The sequence below is a fragment of the Numenius arquata genome, chromosome 24 (assembly GCF_964106895.1).
Source record: "Numenius arquata chromosome 24, bNumArq3.hap1.1, whole genome shotgun sequence".
Classification (NCBI taxonomy): Eukaryota; Metazoa; Chordata; class Aves; order Charadriiformes; family Scolopacidae; genus Numenius; species Numenius arquata.
The window spans coordinates 4,867,148-4,895,045 of record NC_133599.1 but is presented as its reverse complement, the minus strand read 5'-3'; the positions used below and the strand labels follow the sequence as shown (position 1 = coordinate 4,895,045).

The 27,898-nt window shown below is 53.3% G+C and overlaps 1 protein-coding gene across 2 annotated transcripts; it reads left to right on the top strand.

Annotated features, from left to right (window-relative positions):
- The first annotated feature begins 705 nt into the window (after nucleotides 1-705).
- Nucleotides 706-27,411, top strand: FKBP5 (FKBP prolyl isomerase 5). 2 transcript variants are annotated; one of them, XM_074163148.1, is made up of 14 exons: nucleotides 706-749; nucleotides 7,111-7,193; nucleotides 7,990-8,087; nucleotides 11,092-11,193; nucleotides 13,263-13,391; nucleotides 14,388-14,532; nucleotides 14,766-14,908; nucleotides 15,800-15,914; nucleotides 20,265-20,421; nucleotides 21,016-21,106; nucleotides 22,844-22,927; nucleotides 23,479-23,664; nucleotides 24,542-24,781; nucleotides 27,026-27,411. In XM_074163148.1, the coding sequence occupies exons 5-14, from the start codon at nucleotides 13,287-13,289 to the stop codon at nucleotides 27,131-27,133; spliced, it is 1,374 nt and encodes a 457-aa protein (XP_074019249.1). In that variant the 5' UTR covers nucleotides 706-749; nucleotides 7,111-7,193; nucleotides 7,990-8,087; nucleotides 11,092-11,193; nucleotides 13,263-13,286; the 3' UTR covers nucleotides 27,134-27,411. The 2 variants fall into 2 exon arrangements, with proteins under 2 accessions (XP_074019249.1, XP_074019250.1); XM_074163149.1 differs by lacking the exons at nucleotides 706-749; nucleotides 7,111-7,193; nucleotides 11,092-11,193 and having other exon boundaries at nucleotides 8,052-8,211.
- Nucleotides 27,412-27,898: the final 487 nt, after the last annotated feature.

The following is a 27,898-nucleotide window of genomic DNA, read 5'->3' as shown; positions in this document are numbered from 1 at the left end:
GGGGCATTGTACTGAGCCGAACACCCCCCGGGGCATTGCACGGGACCAGGACCCCCCCCCCCCCCTCGCCCCGGGGCATCACACGGGGCCAAACACCCCCAGGGAAATCGTACAGACCCGGGGACACCCCCCACCCCCCCCCGGGTATCGCCCGGGGCCTGAGACACCTCTCCCCAGGACATTGCACGGGGCTGGGACGCTACCCCCCCCCCCGCGGGACATCGCAGAGGGTCGGAGACCTCTCTCGGGACATCGCACGGGGCCGGAACACCCCCCCCGGGACATCGCACAGGGTCGGGGACTTCCCCCCCCCCGGGACATCGCACGAGGCCGGGACCCCCCCCGAGGCATTGCACGGAGCTGTCCCTTCACCAGGACCAGGACATCCCGCCCCCCCAGGGGTATCACACGGGGCTATTCGCCCCCCCCCCCCAACGAAGTATCGCACGGGGCCGAGGACACCCCCCCCCCCCCCCCGCTTCCCGCCCGGCACCGCCGCCGCTGCCCCCGGCAAGTGCGCGGGGTGGGCGGGGCCGAGCGTCCCGCCAGGGGCGGGGCGTGGGTGAAGGAACGCTCTGATTTGCATACCGCCGCCACTCGGACCAATGAGAAGGCGCAGTCGGCTCCCTCGCCGAGACGGGCGGGCGGAGCGACCAATGGGACGCGGGCGGAGGGGCGGGACGGCGGGGGAGACTCGGCCGGCGCGGGCGCGCGGTGCCACTCGGCGCGCGGTGCGGTAGCGGCGGCAGGTAGGTCCCTGCGTGGGTCCCTCTGTGGGGCTGGGGGCACTGGGGGTCCCTCCGTGGGGCTGGGAGGTACTGGGGGACCCTTCGTGGGGCCGGGGCGAGCCGTGCGTGGGGCTGGGGGCGGCTGTGTGGGCGCTGCGTGGGGCTGGGGGGGGGTTGGTGTCTCGGGGGAGCCCTGCGTGGGGCTGCGTGGAGGTCTGTGTGGGGCTGGGAGGGTGTCTGTGTGGGACTGGGGAAATACCGTGGGCCTCTGTGGGGCTGGAGGCGGGGGAGTACTGGGGGACCCTGCGTGGGGCCCGGGGAAGCCCTGCGTGGGGCTGGGGGCGGCTGCGTGGGGCTGGAGAAAAACTCTAGGTCTCTGGGGCTGGTGAAATGCCGTAGGTCTGTGTGGGGCTGGGGGTTGAGGGGGATAGTATGGGGCTGGAGCTAGGGGGGGGGGGACACGACATTGGGGTCTTGCGTGGGGAAGGGGATACTGCGGCGTGGGGTGTGGGGGGGTCCCCAGCCCAGTGCGGGGGATGCCCGGGGGGAGTTGATGCAGAGCCGTTGCTGGGGGGCACTGGGATGCGCTGGGACCGAGGTGGCAGCGGGCGGGGGGGATTTTCCTTTTTTCCCCCCAACTTTCCAGCCCCAAACGGGGCTCCTGTGCTCGGCTGTACCCTGGTGCCACCCTCCCCCCCCCCCCCCCCTCCCCGAAAACCACCCCCCCGGGGTGTACACAGAAACCTATGGTTTCATTTGCGGCGGGCGTAAGCGGTTGCACAAGGTAAATGTGAATATTTTATTTTTTTTAAGCTCCTGCTATTTTCCCCCCTCCTCTTGAGGCACAAAACCTCTTTCAAAACTTCTCTTTTTAAAATGCACATTCCTGGTGATTTTCTTACCAGGAAAGAGTATTTTACGCGATGAGCTGTAAGAGCTTGGGTTGGGAGGGGGGGGGGGGATACATCCGTCGTCCCTCGGTTCCCAGCGGGGGCTCGGATGCTGCAGTTGTGTTTCTGTCCCTGCTGTGCCACCCTGCTGCTGCCGGTGGTAAAAAACCCACCAAAAACCACCTTGATAAATGAAAAATAATAATAATAATAATAATAATAATAATAATAAAAAGCCAGGAGCTGGTACTTTTGGGTTTGAAAGGTAGATTTTTTAAAATGCTGTCTCTCCATAATGAGCTGTTAAACTGTTGAGGTGGATTTGGGACATCGCAGGGGCATCAAATCCAGCCTGGAAACTGGGATCGCAAGTTAAAAAAAAAAAAAAAGAGAAGTTGAAAGTACACATTGCTCCTTCCTTTAAAACATGGGGAAGCTGCGTCCCTCCTGTGTCCCTCCTGCCCCAAGAAGAGCTGGCGGGGGGGGGGGGGGGGGGAGAAAATCATTAAATTTGTCTGACAGAGCCTGTATCTGGCTTTTATGGGCTGTTTTCCCGGAGGTGCGGTGGGTTTGGGTCGTGCGGCGATGCTGTGCTCGGAGATGCTCAGGTTTTATTTCCACCCCTGAACCCTAGAGATGGGACAGAGCTGCTGGGGCCGGGGGGGGGGAGACACACGACAGAAATGCCACCAAAGCAGAGGGAACTATGGCCACCGCTGGCCAGGGGTCAACCAGGAGCGTGGGGCTGGGCAGGGACAACGTCCCAGTGGTGCTGAGAGCTCGGCAGCTGGGATGCTGGGGTCCCTTGTTGGGAATGCTGGGGTCCCTGGTGGGATGCTGGGATCCCTTGTTAGGGATCCTGGGCTCCTCAGTGGTATGTTCGTCCTCGGTGGGATTCTGGGGTCCCTTTTTGGGGATTCTGGGGTCCTCAGTGGGATGCTGATCCTCAGTGGGATGTTGGGGTCCCTTGTCAGGGATGCTGGGGTCCTCAGTGGGATGCTGATCCTCAGCCTCATGGCGTGAAGGGTGAACCTCTGGGACACAGTGGGAGGAAGATGAGGGTGCGATGGAGCCGGGTGCTCACAGGAGCCAGAGGTGATAGGGTGCTGGTGGAGGAAGGGGTGGCCGGGGGCATCTTGGGTGGGTTTTGGGGTGATGAAGCAGGTGGGGCTTGTGCTGGAGAAGATGCACGATGGTGCGAGGAGGGGGGAAAAAAAAAAAAAAGGCAGATTTCTGGGGAGTTGGTGGAGAAGTTCTCGCTTCTGCTGAAACTCACTGGGACCATGAGATGTGGGGTCTTGGGGGTTTTGGGCTTGGAGGATGGAGGGTTTCAGGGGGGAGGGCTGGCACGATGCGGGCTGCTCGTGATGCCCATCCTGCCCAGAGGGGAGGTGTCTGCCGGGATGAGAACTTGTACAATTATTTTTTTTTTCTTTTTGAAAAATAGTAAAAGCAAATAATCGTAGCTTCCCAAGGCTGTATTTGCCCAGCACACGCTGGAATTATGTTGAGGTCCTTTCCCAGCCCTGTCAGAGCATCTTCCCACTGGGGCGAGCCAGAAAATAAGGACAATTCCCGAGTAAAAACTAAACTACATCCTTCAGGAACATCACTGCTGTGTGATTAGGTGTGTTTTAATTAGGGGCTTGCAGGAGAAAGTTTACTGTAAGGCTGGAGGTTCTCAGTACCAAGACCCCCCCCCCCTCTGTCCGGCCGCGGCTCCCTGGGCTGGGGGGGGGAATATTCTGTAAAGTACTTGGAGAATAACTTGTTCTCAGTTATTTATGCTTTTATACTATATAATACTTTATTCTATATTTGCTCTCACATATGTATTTATATAAAGTTGTTACAGCCCCTTGAGGGAGCCGCGGAGCTCGCACAACTCCCATGTATATCACAGGGAAATAATAAATTACTTAGCAAGGTTATTTATTTATTTATTTATTTATTTATTTATTTTAATGCTGTACGTTTGTGGGCGTAAAGGAATGGCCGCGAGTGCTCTAACGTACAAATTGTTCGTGTAACTTGTTTGTCATGGAGCCGACGAGCTTTTTCCGTAAGCAGTAACCGTGATTGAATTAAGGATTTCTGATTTTGCAAGCGAGTGCGTTGGAAAATTAGGAAAACGGTAGTAAATTAACTGTCAGGAGGGAAGAGGTGGGATGATGAGGGGTGGCAATTAAGTTGTGTTCTGCCTGTGGTGCCCCGTTTTCATAATTAGTAGTATCACGCTTAGAAAATTAGCATCGTTTCAGGCATTCCCGTTTCAGGTATTTTTTGATTCATGATCAATTTAATCAGGTAATTAAATAAAACGAGCTCTAGGAGGCACCGCCTCTTCTTATTTGCCCATAACATCATTTCTGGGGTGTGACCCCAAAGCTGCAGCATCCTTGGCACCCCCTGACACACACAGCCCCCCCCCCTGGGACTGAGCCCCCTGCATCCCCCAGCGATGGTGGTCCCTGTCCCCCTCTGTTGCTTTGGCATTTCCTCATCCTCTCCAAGAAATCCCAATTTGGCGCGGGAACGGGCTGGTGTTTCACAACCTGCCAGGAATTGCTGTTTGCCCGACAGAATTTGGCATTTATAGACCATTGGTGCTTCAAAAAAAACCGTCTTGGCTGCCGGGTTATTTCTGGGTGCCGGTGGCAATTCCGGGTGCCGAGTTGGGGATCCCCCCCTGGAATTCGGCACTGGGGCTCTGGAGATGCTGCCGAGCTCTTGTGGGTGGGGAATAAAGGATTAAATACAGCATTTCCACTGCCGGGGGTGTGTGCTGCCCTTTGGGGGGGGTCACCTGGCTGAAAGCTTGTTGGAGAAACTCCTAAACCCGTTGTAAGCAACGAGATGCTTTTAGAAATTTAAACAAACAAACCAAAAAAAAAAAAAAAAATCAAATAAATCCAAGTTTTAATTGTCGGATTTATTCTGGAGAAAAGGCTAAATTAGATCAGAATTGGCAAACAAGACGTTTCTTGTTTATTCCCGTTTTGTATTTATTTTAGTTCCCCCAAGCTGTCTCTTAAAATTGAGTTTGCTCGGCGTTGGCGGAGCCGCTGCCAGGAGGATGCTCCGAGCTGCCCGTGAAGGGGTCGAGTCTTTACCGGGATGTGCCCTACGGGGAGGGCAACTTCACATTTAACAACCAGAGGTGGAATATTTTTCTTTCCGGTGTCCCCAAACCACCCACCCCCCCCCCACTCCCCCTGTTGTTTTGACCAGGGGAGGAGACACGATGAGAGGAGCCTGCTCCTTTTCGACGGCAAAAAAAACCAAACCAGTTAGAGGGTGCCAAGGAGTGGGTAGTGGGATGTCAAGTACTTTCTCACTTTTTAAAGATGGCTTATATAACCTGCTTGGCTATATTATTGTTGTTGTTATTTTTTTTTTTTTTCCTCTCCCCCCTCCGGTTACATAATCCTCATTTATGAAAGCATTAGGAAACTTTCATTCCCCGCTGTTACGTGAGCCTCTGTATATAATGGCCCCCGGAGCCTGTTAGGATGCTGTGCTTGGCCCCTCCGCCAGCCGTCTCCCAAGAAGCCCGAGCCAGGTGTGGAACAGCTCTTTATACACATATTATTACTATATTTTAAATTTATTTTTATTTTTTTTGCCATCCTCCCAGGCTGTATCAGCCCCTCCAGGAGCGGGATGGGTGCTCTCCCTGCTGATGGAGAGCGGAGGCTTCGCTGCCGGCTCCGGCATTCCTGTTTGTTTGTTTGTTTTGTTTTTTTTTTTTTTTCCCAGTATTTTTGGGATGTGCCGCTTGTGGCAGAGGCTTGTCGTGATTTTTGTGGGGGGAGCAACCGAAATCCTCGCTGGGGCCGGGGATGGCTTCGGGGGCAGGTGGGATAGGAGCTGCAGAGCATCAGTGTGTAAAAACCCTAAAACCCTCCACAGCATCCTGTCCCTGGCACCTTCTCCCCTTGGAAGAGCATCAACCCATAAATGTTTATGGGCTTTTGCCTTCCCCGGTATATGTTTGTCTTTTGGAATAAAGGAGAGGAAAAAAAAAAAAAAAAATATATATATTGCTTTTTTTTCTTTTTTTTTAATTCCATTTCACATTAAAGCCGAGGGGTTTTATGTCTCTGGGTACCCACGCTGGAGGGGATGGACCACGGGCTGCTGACGGGATGCTCACGAGAGGGTCGAGTCCAAAAGAGCTTTATCCCCGCGATTTCTTATTTTGAAACAACCTGGAAAAAACCACCGAGTGAGCATTTCCTCGCTGATGCCTGGCTAGATAACCAGTGAAAGAGCCGGATTTTTTTTTTTTTTTTTTTTTTTTAATGGGTTTATATTGTAAACTGGGAGGGGGGCGGGGGGGGGGGAAAAACAACCCCTTTCTGAACGTCTTTTGCACGTCGCTGGTGAGGGTGCGCTCGCCTCGCTCCCGGGGGATGCAGGGACAGGCTGAACCCATCTCGCTTGCTGTTGAAATATTTATTCTGGCAGGGAGCAGCGAGCCGTCCTGCTCACTTGTTCCTCTCGCTGCAGCTGAAACTCGAGGGCAGCCTCTTATTCAACATATTTAAAACAAAAAAACAAAAAAACCCAAAAATTTAAAAAAAAAAAAAAATCAGTTATGACTTGGACCTTAAGTAAAACCACTTCAGAAGCTTAAAAATATTAGCTAGGCAAAATGATTAAGCAAGTGTGACGGGAACACATACCGCTGTATTTAAGTTAGCCACATGCAGTAGTTTCATTTTCTCCCTCGTTATTCTTTTAATTGCTTAAAAAAATTCTCCTTTAGCTTCTGTACTGGTATCCTCTGGTCCTCGGGAGGCGGATGGGGGTAAAGGCGACGGCATCCCTCTCCAGGGTGGCAGGAGGGGATGCGAGAGCATGGGGCGGGTGGCACCGGGATGCTCGGTGGGATGCTCAGAGGGATGCTGGGGGGTACCAGGGGGTATAAGGGTCTCCGTGGGCAGGAGGTGTTAACCCTGGGGCAGCAACCGTCCGGCGGTGGATAAAGGAGCCCAGGGAATTCACTTCGCTCCCCGGTGAGTCACGGTTCACCCTGGGCGTGATGGAGGTTTGTCAGGGTGCCGGGGACTTAAAGCAGTTCTGTTTGCATTTTGGTTTTTTTTCTTATTGTTTGAATAAAAGTTGCCACGACTGGCCCACCGGGATGTTAGCTGCTTGCACAACGCTCGGAAGTAAATCAATCCATGTGAGTCTTATTCAGCTAGGGATAACTTAAATTTATGGCTTCCCCGTTCGTGGGGGGGGGGGGAAGTCAAGAGGCCAGGATTTTAAAAAAAAAAAAAAAAGTAAGTAGTTAATTTTTAATTCAAGTTGTGATGTACGAGTGTGAGAAGTGGCACTCGATGTCTGGGTGCATCCGTGTGTGTTGGGATGGAGCTGAGGGTTACGTGGAGCTGCCTTGCAGGCTGAAGAAGGTCATTTTATCTTAAAAAAAAATTAATTTATTACCGACTCAAAAGCTGTCTCCCTGGGTCTCTGCTCCGCAGGCAGAAGTGTTAAAACACCGGTGTCTGGGGAAAATCGCTGCTTTGGTCTCCCCCTCTCCTGCTGCACGGGGACGGTTTGTTCAGTAAGTAGGTATTTTATTACCAAAAAATTGTTTTCACGATCGAGGGGGAAGCGAAACCACGGTGGGACAGTGGAGAGAGCCCAGCTGCTGCGCTAATTGGGTTGCTCTTCATTATCTGTCGGCGGGTGTGCTGGGGCTGGAGGCTGGAGGTGTGTTCCCTAGCTCGAGGGGCTGGGATTTGGGGTGATGCTGGCCCGGATTTGTGGCCCCCGTCTCCTTCCCAGTGCGTTTAGATCCGTTAGTTTTTAGCTTGACCTTTGCATTTTAAAGAAAACTCCCTCCCGTGTTGCAATCTTGAAGCTTTTAGGGCTGTTGTGGTGCCGTGGAAGCGAAAGCGCTTTGTGCTAAGTGGGTCTTAAAAAAAAACAAAACACAAACCCCAGAGCAGTCAGCTCTCATTTTTCCATCCTGTTAATTTTCATCCTGACTTTCAGCAACAGTCAATAAAAAAGTTGGACAGGAGATAGCCTTTTTATTCTTTTTTTTTTTTTTTTTTTGTAAGCTGATGGTAAGATGCTAAATGCCGCTTTATGGAAAGAGCGAGTCAAAGCATCTTCCCGGGGCTGCGGGGAGCAGAGGAGCTGCCACGGGAGGTTTTATCCATGATCTTATCACCCCTTTCTGACCGTGATGGAGCGTGGTCTGTGGCTTAAAACTGCCGTTTCAGTTCTCCCTTCTTCTTAAATCCTGTTGTAGAATAAAGCACGTGTGTTTTTTATTTTATATATTTAATACATTATCTATATTTTATATATTGTTTTATTTTTAATTTTTTTTTTTCCCCTCTTCTTACCAGCTATTTGCGTGAAATCCCCACCGTGTCTCTGGGTGGGCACCTCCCCGGACCCCCCCCCCGGACCTTCAAACCTTCTCCAGCGATCGCATGGTGACAAGGTGAGACCCCTCCAAGTCCTCCCCAGCCTTTCTCTTGCTGCCTCCCCCTTTCCCTCTCCCTTCCCACGAGCCTCCGGGAGGGATCTGCGGCATGAAGTTTCCATTTGGAGCTGGCAAATTCCTGGTATGCCGATTTCTAGGAAACGTGGCTCGGGATGGTGTGCTCGGTGAAACCCTAGCATGTGCGATACCTGTCTGTCCTCAGCCTGGGGTCGGACATCTGCATCCCATTCTCCGCTCGGAATTTTTCTCCTGTTTTCTCCGGGCTGGAAGATAACAACATCTGTGCGGAGAGGGGATTGTTTAAAGAAAAAAAAAAAAAAAAAAGAAGAGATAATATAAATGGCTTGTTTTTATGGCATGGATTTCTCTGCAGCGTGTGCTGGGGTTACACGATGTGCATCCTCCCGCAGAAGAGGTTTTGAGGTTTGGTTTTTTTGGGTTTTTTTTTGGTTGTTTTTTTTTTTTTTTTTCTTTTAATTGGTTGTAAAGATCGTCGTTCGAAAGGCTTTGTGCGAAGGGGGAAAAGGCTTCGAGATGCTCCCCTTGCTGGTTTTCCGTGAGGGTGTTCCTGGCATCGCTTGCAGGCAGCCTGAAAAACACGCAGAGGATAACGAAGGTGGGGAAGACACCAGCCACTGCCCAGCTTAAAAAAGAAAGAAAAGCGCCTTTTGTCGGATCTGCTTTTAAAAAAAAAAAAAAAAAAAAATAGAAAAAAACCCACAGAATGGATATTTTCTGAAGCAGCAGCTGAATTAATGACTATATGGGAGTGCTTAAACTCGGGGACAAAGCTGTAGACGCTGCTGGCGACTTAATTGCTCGTGGGCATCGGTCGCGGCTTCGTTTGCTCGAGGGTACCCGTCACAGCGTCTAGAGGAGGGGAACGATGCTCGCAGCGGCGTGCCGGGCAGCACTGGGGCAAAGGATGACTTTGCAAGAGGGGAAAGGTGCAGCTCTTGGGGCTTTTGAGCAATTCCAGGAGTTTATATTAATTCAGGGAGGTGCTGAGAGCAGGCGTGTGCCGGCGCCGTGGGTCGGGACGCGACGGCCCGAGCGAAGCACGTTGGGCACGTGTAGGAGTCCCCCGGATCCGCACACCTTCTCCTCTGCTCAGCTAGAAGCTCTTTAATGTATTTCACATTAATTAACGCTGAAATAGTTGCACTTGGAGGAGAGATTGTGTCCAGATGCGGAAACCTCTGGTTTTTTAAAGCTCGTTTATTATAGCTCTTAAATTCCAGATTGAACAGCTACAGTGAATTTTCAGACCATCCCACAGAGCGGGGACAGATTAAAAGCAAACAAGTGAAAACCCCAAACCCTTTCCTTTGGTGGTGAGGGATAACCTGGCCCTTTCGCAGGGGCTGGGGAGGGAGGAGGTGGCAGCTCTGGGTCCCTGTGGCCGCAATGTGCCCGGGTGGTGGCACAGACCAAACCCCGGCGTTGGGCTCAGGGCTCAAGCAGAGGCATTTTTTGGGGCTTTACAGGCTCCGGCAAGGGATTTTGCTTCAGGATGTGAAGAATCAAGCTGTGCTAAACTGCCCAAACTCTTCAAAATTGCCCCAAAACATGCAAAACCACCCCGTCGCCCGTGTGCGCCTTTCCTGGGGTGTGCTCTGGATTTCTTTAATCGCCTTCCCATCGCTTTTATTCTCCGTGGATGGAAATCCCTTCCCTCTGGGTGGCCTTTCATTGATGCCCTTATTCGATGGGGATGGAGGAGGACCCCCTGCCTGGGGAGGGGGTTTTAACCCTTCCTCACCCTCCCTCCTCCTCCCACCCATCTGTATTTACAGCCCAGGGAAACGAAGGAGCGCAGGAGGAGGATGGTTTAAGCCTGGCTTCATTTCCAGACCGACAACGTTAAGCTCGTGGGTAACAGCAACAAGAGAGCGGCGTCTACTTGGGGTGTCAGAAACACCCAGGGGCTTTTGCACGGGATAATTAATTAATCCCCTCCCTGTATCCGGAGCACCCGTGGTCCCTCAAGGAGAAGATTCATGCTCTGACACCTCCAGCAAGCTCTCGGTGTCAGCCCCCGGCTCCCTGGTATTTAAATCTCAGGGCATCTCAGATATATTTTATTTTTTTTTTTTTTTTTTTTCTTCCCTACAACTGTTTGTTTCAAATTAATTGGGATTTTGGACCCCAGCCAGCCGCCTCCTGCTGCTCCAAAGCGAAGATAAGCGGGAGCGCCGCGAGCTTTTTCTCTAACCTAGTTGGAGCCGTTCTCGCTGGCCGGAGGAGTCTCGAGCTCTTTCATAACGTGGACCACAATGTTAATAGCCAGTCTTGTGGGCTCCATCCCTCCCACTGCTTCTGACGCAGAGCATCTCCCCTCCCGCTCGCCTTGGCCAGCTTCCCTGGATGACTCCACTAATTGCTTACGTAGAAAAAATAATGAGAAGGATGCGTATGATATATTTTTAGATGTCTCTTGGTGGGATTTAGCAACCGGCGAGCTGGAGCCAGCACCTCCCCATCCGTCCGTCTTCTGCGTCCCAGTGGTGGCTGCTTGGTGGACCTCAGGAGGTTCTGCCCCGGGAGGTGGCACTTCTTTTGCAAGTTGTTTCCCCTTTTTTTTCTTGGGGGCTTCTCCTGGTCCTTAATAAATGGGTTTTGGATGCTGCACCCCTGGTGCTGCACAGGATCTGTGCTGGGAAGCCCTGAGCCAGGCCATGGTGCCGGTGGTGTACCCACGCAGTGATGGGTACCATCACCTCCTCACTCATCTCCAAGATGATGGCCACGGTGGCAGTGTGGATCATGGTGCCGGTGGTGTACCCACGCCGTGATGGGTACCATCACCTCCTCACTCATCTCCAAGATGATGGCCACGGTGGCAGTGTGGATCACAGTGCCTTGGAGACCATCTCGGCACCCGAAGTAACCAACAGCAGGTTTCCAACGTATAAATACCCACGAGATGACAAGTCTCACCATCTCACCACCAAAGTTGCTTTTTTTTTTTAAGTGTTTTTTTTTTTTCTTTTTTTTTTAGGTGTTCCCATCTGAAACCTCAGCAGAGCAGGGGAGAGGGAGCAGGCGCAAAAATCTCATTAAATACTACCCTGAAGATTCTGATAATCGAGCATTGCAGCAAGTAGTTCCCTTATTTTTCTGTGTGCTCCTTCCATCGCAGGGTTCTTTGTGTCTCGGTGGCTTCCTGTGCCGGGGGGGGGGGGTGGTGGTGGGGGGGCCGGGCTCCAGCTCTTCCCTTTCCACCCGGGTGCGAAGAGCGCGATTCTTCTTGCAGCACGACTTATCTGCCCTTGGAGCTGAAAACATCCTTTCTCTGCTCTTTTTTTTTTTTGAATCCCCAGAATGAATGATTTCTCCTGCTGGTTAACATCAGCTTCCACACCAAAGGCTGTGGGAAAGTTTTGCAATTAGAGTGACTTTAATAGATCTGGTTTATGTCTTAAAAACCCCATCGCTTTCTAATTCTCCGTCACATGTTTCCTTGATTACGTGTGGCGCAGCAGCGCGGCTACCAAAATAGCCCTACGGTCTGAAGGAAATCATCAGGAAATATGCTTTTTAAACCGTAGGCAATTCTCTTTTCACCAGGCATCATTGGAAAAAGTCTGCATTGGACCAAAAACCTGGCTTTTCTGGCACCTTGACCACTCGCGCGGTGATGTTGGGAGCGTGGTTTGCCCCCAAAAAAACCCGATTTCTACAAGTCTTGCTGTGGATTTTCTCTTTAGCCACCCAAATAGTTGGGATTTTTTTGGTGTCGGGTTTGTTTTAGTTTTTGGAGAAGATGCTGTGCATTCAGGTCTCTCCATGTGGGGTGATGCTTTGCTTGCCCGAAGCTTGGAGCCTGCTCTCTCCTTTTGGGGTGTTCTTGAGGGGGGGGGGGGGGGGGGCAAGAGAAAGCTGGGTTTGCCTTGGGTTGAGGTGCTGCTTTCCGAATAACAGAATCTCTGACAAAGAGGTAATTCCTGGCGGAAAATAATCTTACACTGTATAAAATAACTCAAAGTGCAAATGCTAGCCTGGTGCGCAGATTTCTAGCACCCGTACCCAGGGGATGCCCACCTCGACGTGAGCCAGGGTGAAGCTTGGTGGCCATCAGCCCTTTGCTTCTTGCCCACGAGCGCTTTCATCTCTCCTGGCTTTGGGGCTGCCCTCGATGCTGCCGCCGACATAGGTTTAACCCCAGCTGGAACCACACAGCCGCTCGCTCAACTCCCCTCTCTTGGGAAGGGGGAGAGAATCAGAAGTGTAAAAGTGAAGTAAAACTCGTGGGTTGAGCTAAAAACAGTTTAAGAGGTAGAGAAAAAGCCGTACACGGAAGCAAAGCGAAGCAAGGAATTAATTCCCTGCTCTCCATCAACAGGCGGGTGTTCAGGGCTCTATCACTTGGAGATACGGATATTGCCATATCTCCAAAATTCCCCCTTTCCTCCTTCTTCCCCCGGCTTTATACACTGAGCATGACATTCTGTGGCATGGAACGTCCCTTTGGGCAGTTGGGGTCAGCTGTCCCGGCTGTGTCCCCTCCCAGCTCCTTGTGTCCCCCCCCCAGCCTGCTCGCTGGTGGGGTGGTGTGAGGAGCAGGAAAGGCCTTGAGAGCTTATCAACAACCAAAACCACCAGCACTATCCCAAAATTTCTCATCCCGTATCCAAAATATCGCCCTGCACCAGCTGCTAGTGAAAAAAGTTAACTCCATCTCAGATGAAACCATACAAGATGGGCTTCCATGCCCGTCCTGCATCAAAGCGGGTGCTGGGCACAGCATCACGGCAGAAGATGCGGGTGGTTTGGGTGCAGCACCCTGAGAAGAGTTTCCGCATCTCGCCTGGTGCCAGGAGTCGGTCGCCTGGCACCCGCGTTACCTCCTGGAGCTTTTTTGGGTAAAACTCTCACTGGGGCAGCCTCCCAGGTTGTCAGGGCCACCTCCCAGGAGTGCAGCGTTGGCCTAGGGAGGCTGGAGATGAAGGCTGGGGACCCCCAGGAGCATCCCCGTCGCTGTGGCCGGATGAAACTGTGGGGCTGTCCCCTGGTGTCATGGTGTCACACATCAGGGTTTCCTGTGGTCCGTGGGAAGGGATTTTCCGCTCGAGATGTGCTCAACGCTTCCTGCTGCTTATTTTCCTCTTAACCCTTTCCTCTTCCACCCCCTCCCGGGGTCCTGACGGGGTGCTTGCTGTGTCTCCCCAGGTCCGGGGCTTATGCGAGGAGACCATGACCACTGATGAGGCCACCAAGAGCGAAGGGGAGGTGCAGGCGGCGGCTCTGGCCGAGCGCGGGGAGGACATCACGCCGGCTCGAGACCGAGGGGTCCTGAAGGTGAGGGGGGCTGCTAGGGGGAGCCCTGCCTTTCTTTCTGCATCTTGGGGTGCAGGGTCACGTCGATGAGCTGTGTCCTCAGCCCTTGGGGTCAGGTAGTACTTCCAGGACTGATTTTTTTTTTTTTTTTTTGTATTTGAAAGGCAAAGGAGGTGAGCATCACTTGGACTAAAGCAGGATGGAGTGGTGTTTAAGAGTGATGGATTCAGGCTGCTCAGTGAATTTCGCTGCTATTGTGTTTCCTAATCAGCTTATTAGCTGTAAATCCACAAAGCATTTTTGTGTGTGACTCACAGACATTAGAAAGAGCACATTACTGAGGTCATCCCGTCTGCTCCACAACCCCTTTTTTCATATTCAGGGCCGTTTCTGGAGAGTTCTGCTCCCCAGCGCTTGCTCTTCTCCAGTTGAATAGGACCTTTCCTCTAAGAATAGCATCCTCCCCTGCTCCATCCTCAGCTCGAGAACTGCTTGTTCCAGGCTGTAGCATTCAAAAAAAAAAAAACAACCCAGAAGTGTTGACAAGAGGCGAGTAGTGAAATGACACACCCCTGCGAGTAAAATGCGTACGGGCAGAAAGCGAGAGTAATTGCCTTCGCTTCGGGTTTCGGACGGCGGTGTTTATCCAGACACCTCCGCAAAGCACAGGCAGGTCCCTGCTCCCAGCCCTGTCCCGTGCCTCTGGTTCGGGGGTTATTTTTAGGGGCTGATGGAAGGACAAATCGAATGACTCCCCCTCGAGCCTTTCTTCGGTTTAGAGGAGCACTGGGGTGTACATACGCGTGTGTGTATATATATTTATATACACGTGCATATATATTTTTTTTATATATTTGCGTGTGTGTGTGTATACATATGGATGTGTATAGATATTATGCATATGTGTATATATAAAAATACATATGTGTGTGTTTGTCTCTCTATGTATCTATTTCCATATGCATCCTTAGCTGTCCCATGGCCTCCGTTCTCACGGCCGCTTTCTCTCTCTCTTAGATAATTAAGCGACCCGGGAGCGAAGATGAGTCTCCCATGATTGGGGACAAGGTTTATGTCCACTACAAAGGCAAACTGGCCAACGGCAAAAAATTTGACTCCAGCCGCGATCGGAACGAGCCCTTTGTCTTCAGCCTGGGCAAGGGTGAGCCTGGTCCAGGGGGTCCGGCCACGGGGATGCTCGAGGGTGGGATGCTCCTGGGAGGCTGGGGTGCTCCTGGAGGGTAGGACCCTATTTCAGGGCAGATGGATGGTGTCAACCCTGCCTTAAATAGCTTCTGGAAGTGTTTTTTTTCTGGGGTGCCATCCTCGTAGCACCCAGGCTGGGTTTTTTAATGCTGCTTGCTCCCACCAGCCTGATGTCTGTCTCTCTCCTAGGTCAGGTAATCAAGGCGTGGGACATCGGGGTGGCTACCATGAAGAAGGGGGAGATCTGCTACTTGCTCTGCAAACCCGAGTACGCGTACGGCTCTGCTGGCAGTGCCCCCAAAATCCCCTCCAACGCCACCCTCTTCTTTGAGGTACGTACTGCCGGCGCATGGATGAGCTCGCTCCCTTTCTGCCTTGCCAGCCAGCTCAGAAATAAAAAACCCAAAAACTAACCCCCCCCCCCACCACCACCAACAACAACAGAAAAAAAAACAACCCAGCTTGGATTCCTGAAACGTGTCCCTCTGCTCCAGGAACCGCTGCCAGGGTTTTCTCAGAAATGTGTGTCTGAGCTGGGAGGCTGGGACTGAAACTCCGGCTGGGGAGAGCCCCGGTGCCAGGGGGTGGGGAGCGGGCAGATTCCCCGTTTTAAAAATGTACATGGGAAGGAGAAAGCGGCTGGGAAATGCCTCCGGGTGCTAAAAACCGATTAGTGCCGCGGGGCTGGAAGGAAAGCCAAGGTTTTGGCACCGTGCGCTGGCCGGGCAGGGCCCGTCGGGACACGGCGGAGAGGCGGGAGGAATGGGTCTGTCCTAAATTAAGGCTTAGTCCTTCCAAGTCCAGCCGGGACTAAGCTGTGGGTCGGAGCTGGTCAGAATAAAGGGGAAACTCCTGCCCACGCTGGTCCCGGGCAGCTTTCACAGCATCTTCCAGCACCGGCCGTGTTGTACCCTTAGAGGCTTAATAAACTTATTTTTTTTACTGTTACTTTGTGTTACGCTTCAGGTACTGGATGTGTCCCAATTTCTAATAAATCGGGTGTATTATGCTGTGGCTTGGAGCTGGCTTTTATGGGCAACTTCTGCTCGTCAGCTGAATGGAGAATTAGCTGGCTTGGCTCTCCAGCCGGAGGATGAACTGCTGCTTTGTGGCTTTTCTGTTGTTTTTCTCCTCTCCTTTCCCCCTCCCTGAGCCCTGCCCACCTTTTCTTTATTAGTTTTAATTTTTTTTTTTTTTTTTTTTTTTTTTTTTTTTTTTTTTAGGTCGAGCTGCTTGACTTCAAAGGCGAGGACTTGTTTGAGGATGGAGGGATAATCAGGAGGATCAAGAGGAAGGGAGAAGGTTACTCCAACCCTAACGAAGGTGCTACGGTGGAAAGTGAGTGCGGGTCCCTCGGGGCCGGGCTGGAGGGGTGACCCTTCCCTGGAACCCCCCCTAGCAAGGAGTTGTGGGCATTGTCGGTGGCCGTGTGTCACGGTGGGATGCAGGTACATCCATCCGGAGGCCGGACGGGATGGAGAGGGGCTGGGAGAGCAGCGGTTCTCTGCCCGCCCGGGGATGCTGCTCCTTGGCACGGCCTCAGGGGTGGCTCTGCCAGAGCTACTGGCCGGGGGGGTGGACTGGAAAACCTCGAGCCGCGGGAGCAGCCAGCCCATGATGGAGTGACCACTCGAATACAACCTGCCCTCTGTTTTCTTAGTCGCCTTGGCAAACACATCCCTGCCAGCCCCAGTGCTGCTCAGCCCGGGGCGGGGGAGGATGGAGGGAGCAAACCCCGCCGGGTTTTTGGGGCTCTGCCATCTCCTCCGACCCTTTGGCATCTATTGCAGTGTCCAAACCGGCTGCCAAAACCCACCCCAGCTCTGCCTTGCCTCGAAAGCATCAGTAGCCGGGACGTCCTCCCTGGATGGCATCCCTTGCCAAGCGTTTCGGGCACCAGCACAAGTGCTCGGCGGCTTCTTTGGCCTCCTTGTTCCTGCGTTGATTGTCGTTTTGGTGGGTTTTATCGCAGCTGCTGCAGGATTTCTTTTCCTCCCCCAGTGGCCAGAGGGCTGCTGATGATGGAGGGGGGACGGAAATTAATACGGAGGGTTTGCTGAGGCCGGGGTGGTCTCACCTGATGCCCGAGGATGAGGAACTTGGGTCCTGTCAGGCTTTTCCCATTCTGGTCAGCAGACATTTAGCAGAGCTGGATGGGCAAAGCCAGGCTCGTTTTTTTTCTCCTTTCCAAGAGCCATTCGGCCACAGACACGGAGCTCGCTCCGTACGGGAGGCATTTACTTTCTTTTCTCCCTTATAGAGCTCCCGTACGCAAAGGTTAACTCCCTTTAGCGGAGGAGAAATTGGATCTGAGCTGTGACAGCTCATAAAGCTCGCCGCCTTGAACGGCTGGTTCTTCTAACAAGGCTTTTTTTAAAGGAAAAATGAGTTTTTGACTCAGACTTGACTGTCTGCCTCTCCTGCGGTGAGCATCGGAGCTGGGGACCAGCTGCAAGCCGAGCTTCAAGCCGGCTCCACTACCCTGAAGATTAAACTAAAAGACTAAATATAATTGAAATCCTTACGGATCCAGCATTCCTCTTTATTTTGACTAGGTCTGAGGGTGATACAGCCAGCGCCGTGCCCAGTGCGGGGGACAGGGAGAGCCCAGGTCCCTCTGTGGTTGTTCCCTTTGCAGCTGGAGGTTTTCTGGATGCTTTAATGGCTCAGGAGGGGGCTGAGGTGGGGGGCGGGGGGACACACCAGCCAGGAGCTATCTCTCTGCAAGTACATAAGGAGCCAAATAGCGAGTCTCCTCGTACGCCTGATGCCCGCCCCCCCCCCCCCCCAAAAGCTGCTGCTTTACCTCTTTCAAACAAAAGCGTCCCTCGGAGCAAACGCTGTGAGTGGGAGAACATGTGGGGGCAGAATAACAGAGATGAGTGTCCTCGGAGGTGATCCTGTGTCACTTGTGCAGGGCAGAGATCGGGAATGCCGTGCTGATCCCGCCGGCAGCCCCCCTGCCCTGCCAGAGGCTCCCTCCCCTCCTGCAGCACTGAATTCCTTTGGACTTATACATCCCCGTACATCCCTGTACATCCCAGGATCGGAGATCCTTAAGTACATCCCCATGAAAGAGCATGGGGTGGAGCAGCACCAGGCAACCTGGCAGCCTCACAGCCAGGATTTTGGGTAGGAATAGGCTTTTGCTTAAAAAAAAACCAAAACAACGTAGGGCTATTTAGGGAGGACACTGTGCTGGGGATGGAGTGGCCTTGGGGGTGGCACAGCAGCCTTGGGGACAGCACAGCAGCCCACCCCAGCAGCACGGGGACCCGGCACCTACCCAGGGGAGCAGCGATGGTTTATCTCAGCCTCGTATTTGGGAGGGACATCGCGCCGCTGGAATTAGGCTGGAAGAAACCACGCTTCCAGGAGCGAGCATCTCCAAGGCTGGAGTTTTGAAAGCTTTTCGATAAGTTTAAAATTTTACAGACCCCAATTCGCAGTTCCGGTCCCCAGAACACGGGCTGCAGTCGAAATCTGGCATTCCAGCTTTGTTACAACCTTTCCCCCCTCCTCCGCCCTTCTCCTCCTCCTCCTCCTCCTCCTCCTCCTCCTTCTCCATTTTTAATCTGAGTACAAATTGCTGTCAGCACATCAAGTTCGTGTGCCAGCCGCACTCGGTACACTCTGTTCTCAGCTCTTCAAAAACAAAATCGCTGCAGGCACCGAGAGAACAATAAGTCAGGGCTGCAACCGGAGTGATGTTCCTTCGGCGGCTTTTTTTTTTTTTTTTAATTTTATTTTTTTTCCCCCTGTAATCCAAGAGCAACTGCAGCCAGCTGACCTGCTCCTGGAAACCCGAGCGGAGATTTTCCCCCCTCCCTCTTTACCCGGTGTATTTTATGGGCAATTAAAATAGAGCGAAACTATCCTCGAAGGGTTGGAGAGCAGCATCCTCCTCTGCCTCCTGTTTTAAAGTGGGATCTTCTTTTTGTTTTTTTTTTTTTTTTGGTTTTTTTTTTTTAAAGTGGGATCTTCCTCCCGGCATCCCGCTGGGGTCAGAGGAACCTGGGAGAACTGCTTCTGGGGTCAGGGATTATGGATCCGCACTCACTGGGAACACGCAGGGAGATGGCACGGTGCTGGGTTACCTATATTTTAGGCTGAATTTTCCACTTTCCTGTGCTTAAGGAAATAGCCAGCTTGGGTTTGGGTGGTGCAAAAAGCAGAGCTCAGCCCCGGAGGAGCTGGATTTGCCTTTTATCCTTGTCCTGAGCTGGGTGAGCACACGCCAGCCCGAGTTTTGTGGCCACTGCGCATCGGTGACAGATGCAGGATGTGTCCCGGGGTGCTGGCGAGCACCTGAGCATCCTCCGCTTTGCCTCGAGTCCCAGCGTGGCGTCGGTGGCAGGAGGGGGGTGACGAGGCAGAGCGCAGTGTCCCGTCCCCGCGGTGGGGAGAGCATCCTCAGGCTGTGTCATGGCAGGGTTTAACGCCCAGGAGCTGGACCTGCCCTGGAACGAGGGAACTGGGAACTTGGTTTGTCAGTGCGTTCTCATCCTGGTGACTTTCCGTGTGTCCCAAGGCAGGGAAGTGTCCGTGGGGCAGAGAATGGCGGGTTTCCTTCAGCCTGGACCCCCTCGGCTGTGTCTTGCGCTCGCCTCCCACCACCCGGGGCGAGATGCTCGGTGCCCCCCAGTAGCTCGGGTCACATCCTGCAGTTCCACACGGTGCTGGGGGGGCTCTGAGAGCAGCCCCCGGCCCTGAGGGTTATTTTCCTTCCAAGCATCCCTCCTCTCCCCACTCCAGCAGCGCTTGCACTGGCGATGTCTCCTCTCTCTGCTCTGCGAAAGTAAAGCTCGTGTCCTTCCAGGCTGCACAGCTGTGGCGCCTACCATGATTTTTTTCCTCTTAAAATTAGCTTTTTTTGTTTGTTTTTACTTTTTTTTTTTTTTAAACAGCGCATAGGAGTTCCTTATGAAATTGCTTTTACTTTATACCTCCCCGCACGCGTATGCCCTGTACCCTGCGAGCAGGGAGCAAAGAACATAAAACTGTCCCCAAAGCCTTGGAACATCTTCAGGTTCGAATAAATAAAGAATAATCTCGCCGTGGAAACCCAGCCAAGGAGTACCAGGTGGTGAATGTGCCAGGTACCCGGTGTCCGCTCCGGCTGCGCTTCTGCCAGCGTCTGGGGCTGGAACAGCACGGTTATTGGTTGAAGATTAAAAAAAAAAAAACAACAAAAAACCCCCACATAATAAATAAATAAAAAAGTGTTTATCTTGTACTTTGAGTTCTTAGAGGCAGGAGAACATAGCCTTGTTGTGGAGGTAGGAGGCAAGGCGGTATAGAGCTGTATAGGAGATTTGTAATCGCCGTGATAAACTCCGCGTGGCGACGTGCCAGGAGCAATATCCAGTTCCAGTAAGACTTGACTCCTGCAGTTGAGCGCGAGGGGAACATATTAGTCACGATGTTTATCTGTTGTCTGGTCCTTGGTTAGACGAGATAGGCCTGTCCTGCTTTCCAGCAAGGCTTCCAAGCCCTCCCCATCCTTCCCTGCTCACCCAGGGCTCCTTGGCTCCCCCCAGCCCTGTGTCTTCACCCTTCCGGGGCTGGAGGTTTTGCTGGATTTTGGGAGATTTGGTGAGATGCTTGATGAGATGCTTTATTTGGAGCCCACCTTGTCTTGGTGGCTTTGGGTGCGATCATGACCCATCTCTTCTCCCCCCCCTGCAGTTCACCTGGAAGGATTCTGCGGCGGCACCAGGTTCGACTGCAAAGATGTCAAGTTCGTGGTGGGCGAAGGGGAGGACCATGACATCCCCATCGGCATCGACAAAGCCCTGGAGAAGATGCAGAGGGGGGAACACTGCATCCTCTACCTCGGGCCACGGTAAGGAGCATCCCCGTGGGGATGCCGTGGAGTTTTAAGCTTCCAGCATCCGAGGTTGTTTTAACGCTGGTGGAAGATGATGATCCCAAAATTAGGACTCTCCAGGAGAGCCTCGGGTTAGCAATGCCGGCAGGGATGGCAAGAGTGACCGGTGATATGTAGGCAGGAATCTCAGGATGCTTTAAAAATCAGGTAAAAGGGCTTTATCCGGGTCCTGTGGCTGAAGGGAAAAACATCTCCCAGGGCTGGCTCCTTAGACTGGAGAGAAACCTGTATAAAAAGATGGATTTCATGAAGCCAGAAAGGATGATTCCCAGTATATAATGCATAGTATTAATTAACATTTTATGTAACACACACGTGCATCTATTTAACATATATAGCATTATATATAATTTTAACAGTATATAACACATTAGATAGCTTTGCTCACGGAGAATAACGTCACCCCGGCCCCAAAATGTTGGAAAGCTGCGGGCGCGGAGCTGGGTGTGAAACCAGAATTAACAGCCTGGGTCTGTGTTTCTGGCCAAATGCTGCCAAAATGAAGATTTGCCCCCGTCCTCCTCTGACAGCCTCTTGCTGCCCTTTCAGGTACGGCTTTGGGGAGGCGGGGAAGCCAAAATACGGGATCCAGGCGAACGCGGAGCTGGTGTACGAGGTTACGCTGAAAAGCTTTGAAAAGGTGAGGGCAGGAGCGCGCTGCTCCCTCCCTGGGCTACGGGAACATCGGTCCCTTCGCAGCGTCCACCCTTTGTCCCTGGCATGGCTGCAGCCCGGCCTCTGCTGAAGTGGATACGTCACCAAGGATCTCCGTGTTCTTAGTTTGTTCTTCTCCGTTGGTTTGTTTTATTTTTCTGGCCTGGGTCCAAGGCTGGTTCTCTTATTTGTTCTTAGCCTTGTTCATTTTGTACTTTCTTTTTTTCTTCCTTTTATTTATTTTTTCTTTTTTTTCCCTTTTTATTTTTTCTCTTTTTTCTTTTTTTTTCCCTTTTGTTGTTTTTCCTTTTTTTCTTTTTCCCTTTTTTTTTTCTTTTTTTTTTTTCCTTTTAGTTTTTTTCCCCCCCTTTTTTTTTTTCCCTTCTGGGCTGTACAGATGAAAGTTGGTGTCTGGCGACCTGGCTCCGAGGAGCTCAGCGGGCACACTGAGCTGGCTGTGCCCGTGGGGTTGCTGGGGTTGGGATGCAGGAGATGCCCATGGGATGGGGCAGGTGCTGCTGTGCCACATCCCCAGCTGGGTCCCCTCCCCACCCCATCACCCTGGCCGGAGCAGGACTGAGACCCATCTCATCCCCTCTCTGCTGGGGGATGTCTCTTCCCACCCTCCTCTCCTTTTTGGGGTTCATTTTTTTCTTGGATTTTTCCATCCTCGTGGGGTTGTGCTGGACAAACCGCCTTGTTCAGGGTGAAGTCCCAAACCTGGTGGGGGTTTCTCTGTTGTAAAGGGCTTGCCCTGTGCCCCAGGTCTGCAGCCCGGATCTGCTCTGGGTGTTTGCTCTTCCCCAGCCCCTCAAATTAAAAAAGCTGCTGGAGAGGTGGGACGGTGTGAACCTCATCATGTTCAACCAGGCCAAGTGCAAGGTCCTGCGCGTGGGTCAGGGCAATCCCGAGCACAAGATCCAGGCTGGGCGGAGAATGGCTGGAGAGCAGCCCTGAGGAGAAGGACTTGGGGGTGTTGGTGGGTGAGAAGCTCCACACGCCCTGGCAATGTGCGCTGACAGCCCAGAAACCACCTGCACCCTGGGCTGCATCCCCAGCAGCGTGGCCAGCAGGGCGGGGGGGGGATTCTGCCCCTCTGCTCCGCTCTGGGGAGACCCCCCCCCCAGTGCTGCCTCCAGCTCTGGGGCCAACATCAGAAGGACATGGAGCTGTTGGAGCGGGGCCAGAGGAGGCCACGGAGATGCTGGGAGGGCTGGAGCCCCTCTGCTGTGAGGACAGGCTGAGAGAGTTGGGGGGGTTCAGCCTGGAGAAGAGAAGGCTCCAGGAAGACCTTGGAGCCCCTTCCAGTCCCTCAAGAGGCTCCAGGAAAGCTGGGGAGGGACTCTGGATCAGGGAGGGGAGCCATAGGAGGAGGGGGAAGGGTTTGACACTGAAAGAGGGGAGATGGAGATGAGATGTGGGGAAGAACTTCTTTGCTGTGAGGGTGGTGAGAGCCTGGCCCAGGTTGCCCAGAGAAGCTGTGGCTGCCCCATCCCTGGAGGGGTTCAAGGCCAGGTTGGAGGGGGCTTGGAGCAACCTGGTGTGGTGGGAGGTGTCCCTGCCCAGGGCAGGGGGTGGCACTGGGTGGCCTTTAAGGTCCCTTCCAACCCAAACCATTCTATGATCCACCCTCGTTAAGGAGCAACCCTAGAAAGCTGTGTGGTCCTGCTGGTGTGGTGGGCTGCTGTGTTCCACAGGGATTGCTCTGACTCTTTCTTTGCAGGCCAAGGAGTCGTGGGAGATGGACACCAAAGAGAAGCTGGAGCAGGCTGCCATCGTCAAGGAGAAAGGCACAATGTACTTCAAGGTTTGTAAACTTGGGGATGGCGGAGGCAGAGCAAGGAGCTGGAAAGAAATTCGGGGTGGCTGTTGGGTACACAGCCGGGCAGTTGTCAGTATTGGAGAAGCTGTGTCCCCCCAGACAGCGCTGGGAAAGGCGAGTCCTGCCCTTCCTCTGCCTTTTTCTCATGCCCTGAGATACCTCCTCCTTTCCCAGTATTGCTTTGCCCTCGTGTGCTCCCTGCGGAGCGGGATGGCAGATGGGGCTCTTCCCAGGGGTGGATGTGGCCAGGGCTGATGCCGAGGGGCTTTGGGGTTCCTCATCCCGGGCTGGGGCATCCCGGTCCTCCTCTGCTCTGCACGGAGGAGGAACGCAAGCTTGGCCATGGCTTTTCATGGCACTCCAGCAGCTCCAGCCAAGCCCCGGTGTGTTTGTAGGTATTCGGCATCCCCTTTTTGTTCATTTATTTATTTAACACACCACATTAAACCCATAACCTGTTTGCAGGGTGTTTCGGGAGCAGACTGGGTGTTGTCAGCGCGGGTTCCTCTAGCCTCTTCTCCTTTGCTCCATCCCAGGAAGGCAAATACCTGCAGGCGGTGATTCAGTACGGGAAGATCGTGTCCTGGCTGGAGATGGAATATGGCTTGTCTGAGAAAGAGTCGAAAGCCTCCGACTCCTTCCTCCTGGCTGCCTTCCTCAACCTGGCCATGTGCTACCTGAAGCTGCGAGAGTACGCCAAAGCCGTCGAGTGCTGCGATAAGGTAGAGGCACACGAGCCCGGGGGTTGGAGCATCCTCTCCTCCTGCATGTTTTCACTGGGAGTTTTGGGTTTGTTTTTTTTTTTTGTAATTTCTTTTTGTATAAGAAGCCACTTCCAAGCGCCGGTGGGATGGTGGCATCCCTTCTGCACCTTGGGGTCTCCGCGGGTGCTGCGTTCTCAGAGACTGTGGGGGGGAAAAGTGCTTTTAGTTCAAAATCCACCTGGGCATGAGCTTACAACAGGTTTTCTTCCCAAGCCAGTTCCACGTGGATGGATGCTGTCTGGGTCTGTCCGGGATGGATCTGGGCGCTGGGTGCAGTGTCTGCCAGAGCTGCAGCGAGTCTCCATGTCCACTGAGGGCTAAAAGAGCTGCAACCTTGTCTTTGTCGGGAGACTTAATTCTTCTGTAAAAGGCTTAAATTTAAGTGTCTTGCATATGGGAAAGATAGTAAAGCTAGTTGCCTTAATTTAAAAGGTGATCATCTCTGAGATGCCCAAGTGGCTTTTAATAAAGGAAAATAATGTCTTGCTAAAGCAGGGAGACAAAGCCACGTTTAATCCATCAGCTCCTTTGCCTCCGAGCTCCCCGCGCTCCTCTGGGCTCAGATTTAGTGTTTACACCCGATTTCTTGTCTGTGGGTTTGTCTGCCACCGACTCAACCACTCTCAGGGGGGTTTTGAGCAAGGAGAAATAACTAAACTGTATTAATGACGTGACAACCGCCGATGGAGACAAGTCAATTCTCGTAGAGCAAGATGCAGGTGCTCTGGAGACTTGAAGCCACCTTGTCCTAATTTTGGTGGATTTAGCAAGGCTTTGACCGTAGGGGAACCTTTTCGGGGAGCCCCAAGATCCACGGGGATCTGTGTGTTTCCAGGCACTGGGACTAGACCAGGACAACGAGAAGGGCTTATACCGGAGGGGCGAAGCCAGGTTATTGATGAACGAGTTCGAGCTGGCAAAATGTGACTTTCAAAAAGTGCTGGAAGTGAATCCACAGAACAAAGCAGCGAAATCCCAGATCTCCGTCTGCCAGAAGAAAACGAAGGAGCACAACGAGCGGGACCGGAGGATCTATGCCAACATGTTCACAAAGTTTGCGGAGAGGGATGCAAAGGTGCGTGTTGCCCGTTTTTGCCCATCCAGCAGGTCCCACTGAAGGATGCTCGGCAGGTTTGTGATGAGAAGAGGTGGGTTAAAACCAATTAAATTATAAATGAGGTTGAGGATGGAGGGATAGAGGCTGCTGCAGTGGGAAGAAGTGGTTTATTTCTTGGTCTCTGTGCTGCCATTGTGCTCAGTCATCAATAAAAGTATTTGCGGTGCGAGCTCCCCAGGGCTGATGACAGGGTTGGCATTTGTGCTTAATTTTGCTCTTCCCAGCTAGTGACCGTTGATGACCTCCTGGTCACCAGTAAAATGAAATGTCATCCCGTCTCTGGCAAGGCCAAGGGTATTTTGAGACATGATAGTATGGATTTCCTGAAGCTGGTAAGGCAATACCTGCTCCCCTGCTCGTACGGAGCGATCGCTGTCTGGTCACAGGCTCTCATCCAAAATTCCTCTCAACAAAACCCGGTGTTCTGTAACGAGAGAGGACACGGCTTTGCAAGTTGTCCGTGTGGGTCATTTTTAGCGTAGTCTTCTTCTGAACCGGTGCCTGGAGGTTGAGGCTGTGGAAGAAGTTGAGTGGACCCTGGGGACAGCGTGCCGGGGTCACCGGCTCGGGGTAGGGAGCAGAGCCGTCCCAGCTGGCTGCTGGCACTGTTGGCTCGTGCAGGTGGCCGTGATGGGGACAGTCACTGCTGGAGCAGATGCTAAGGCTCTACCGTGCCGTAGCGCTCCTCTCCTGCACCCACGGCCGGGTGTATGGCTGCACCCGTGGCTCAGTCCCGTATCTCCGCTCGGATGCTGCTGCCTTAGAGAATCATAGGGTCCTCTGGGTTGGAAGGGACCTTTCAGATCATTGAGTCCAACCATCAACCCAACGCTGCCCAAACCTCCACTAACCCATGTCCCTCAGCACCATGTCTGCCCAGCTTTTAGATACCTCCAGGGATGGTGACTCCACCACTTCCCTGGGCAGCCTCTTCCAAGGCTTGACAACCCTTTCCGTGAAGAAATTTTTCCTAATACCCATCCTAAACCTCCCCTGGCACAACTTGAGGCTGTTTCCTCTTGTCCCATCGCCTGTTACTCGGGAGAAGAGACCGACCCCCCCTGGCTACACCCTCCTTTCAGGGAGTCATAGAGAGCAAGGTCTCCCTCAGCCTCCTTTTCTGCAGGCTGATCACCCCCAGCTGCCTCAGCTGCCCCTCATAAGTTCTCCAGACCTTTCTCCTTGTGCTCCAGACCCCTCACCAGCTCCGTTGCCCTTCTCTGGACCCGCTCCAGCCCCTCAATGTCTTTCTTGTTGTGAGGGGCCCAAAACTGGACATAACACTTGAGATGGGGCCTCACCAGTGCCCAGTACAGGGTGACCATCACTGCCCCAGTCCCACTGGCCACGCTGTTCCTGATACAGGCCAGGATGTTGTTGGCCTTCTTGGCCACCTGGGCACACTGCTGGCTCACATTCAGCTGGCTGCTGACCAACACCCCCACTAAGCATCTTCCCAGCCACTCTTCCCCAAGCCTGTGGTGTTAATGGGGTTGTTGTGACCCAAGTTCAGGACCTGGCACTTGGCCTTGTTGAACCTCACACCACTGGTCTCGGCCCATTGATCCCTCTTGTCCCCGTGCCCCTCTGCCCATCCCTCCAGGCTCGCTCTGTGTCAGTGCCCTGCTCCCGTTGAGGTAGGTCACACCATTCTCAGGGAATCCTGTACCTTCGCTAAAATCTCACTGGACTGATGGGGTTCAACCTCTTCCAGCTGCTGAGCCAAGAAAACAGGAGCCTCTGGTGTGAGCCGTGGTGGTCAATAGGCAGGAGTAAAGGGGGGGGAATTTTGCCTGCCCTGCCAGGCTTGGCTGCCTGTACCCATCCCCAGCATCTCTGTCACCCACCTGCCGCTTCCTTCTCCTCTTTCATAGAATCATAGAGTGGTTTTGGTTGGAAGGGACCTTAAAGGCCACCCAGTGCCACCCCCTGCCCTGGGCAGGGACACCTCCCACCACACCAGGTTCCTCCAAGCCCCCTCCAACCTGCCCTTGAACCCCTCCAGGGATGGGGCAGCCACAGCTTCTCTGGGCAACCTGGGCCAGGCTCTCACCACCCTCACAGCAAAGAAGTTCTTCCCCACATCTCATCTCCATCTCCCCTCTTTCAGTGTCAAACTCTTCCCCCTCCTCCTACGGCTCCCCTCCCTGGTATATCTACACTCCCGTTCCAACTCCCTGTGCTTTATTTTCTATTTTCCAGGAAGCAGCTAGCAAAACCGGGGTCGAAAAAGCGGCGGAGAAAGTAGCTGGTGAAAAGGGACCCAAAACTCCCGGTGCTGAAGACGAAGAGGCTGAAGGAGACGTATGATGGAGGAGGAGGAGGGGAAGGGAGAGCCTCCTGCCCTCGGCCCGCACAGAAAAAGGTTGCTGCCAGACCTCGGGACTCGCCAGTGTTTTCTTGTAAAGCTTGTTACAGTTCGTGTGATCGTGGAAGCAAAAAAAAAAGCGCCTCGCGAAGAAAAAGAACCCCGTCCCACCGCCCTGGGAGCGCTCGGGGGCAGAGCGGGAGCGGCGGGACGCCGTGGGACCACCGCACGTGGAACAAATAGCTTTTAAACGGAGAAAGAGAGAGAGAGAGAGAGAGAGAAAGAAAAAAAAAAAATAAATAAAAATTGAAACTCTTGGCTCTTGGGAGGTTTCCGTAGACAGCTCGTCCCGGCTCCCTCGGCTTCGTGGCGGCTGTTGGCGCAGCATCCCGGCTCCTCCGAGATGAGGTGGGATGTGGGAGATGCTCCTTGGTGGCTGCGGTGCTGCCTCTGGTTGTGTCCGGCACACGACGGCGACGGCGCCAGCCCCGGGTGCCTCCGCCAGCCCCCGGTACGGAGGGGACTGCCACCGGTGGGCTGCTGGAGCCCCCAGGGCTGGCTAACGGGGACCCAGCGCCCCGCAACACCCCGCGCTGGCTCACCCATGGGTGCTCGCTGGCTTCGGGGGGTGGGGGGGTGGGGGAAAAATTGGTTTTCTCTCCTGGTGGCTTCTTGCTAAAGGGGTTGCGATGCGGAGCCCAGGCGGGGGGAAGAGGACCTGCATCACCTCCGCTGCAGCCCCCTCGGTGCAGGAGCATAATTTGCCT

Excerpts from the sequence above, each read along its gene's own strand:
- FKBP5 (XM_074163149.1), top strand. The coding sequence starts at position 8,179 with ATGAAGTTTCCATTTGGAGCTGGCAAATTCCTG. Across the intron at positions 21,107-22,843 it reads CGCTGAAAAGCTTTGAAAAG|GCCAAGGAGTCGTGGGAGAT; the intron begins GTGAGGGCAGGA and ends CTTTCTTTGCAG. Across the intron at positions 23,665-24,541 it reads CCGTCGAGTGCTGCGATAAG|GCACTGGGACTAGACCAGGA; the intron begins GTAGAGGCACAC and ends GTGTGTTTCCAG.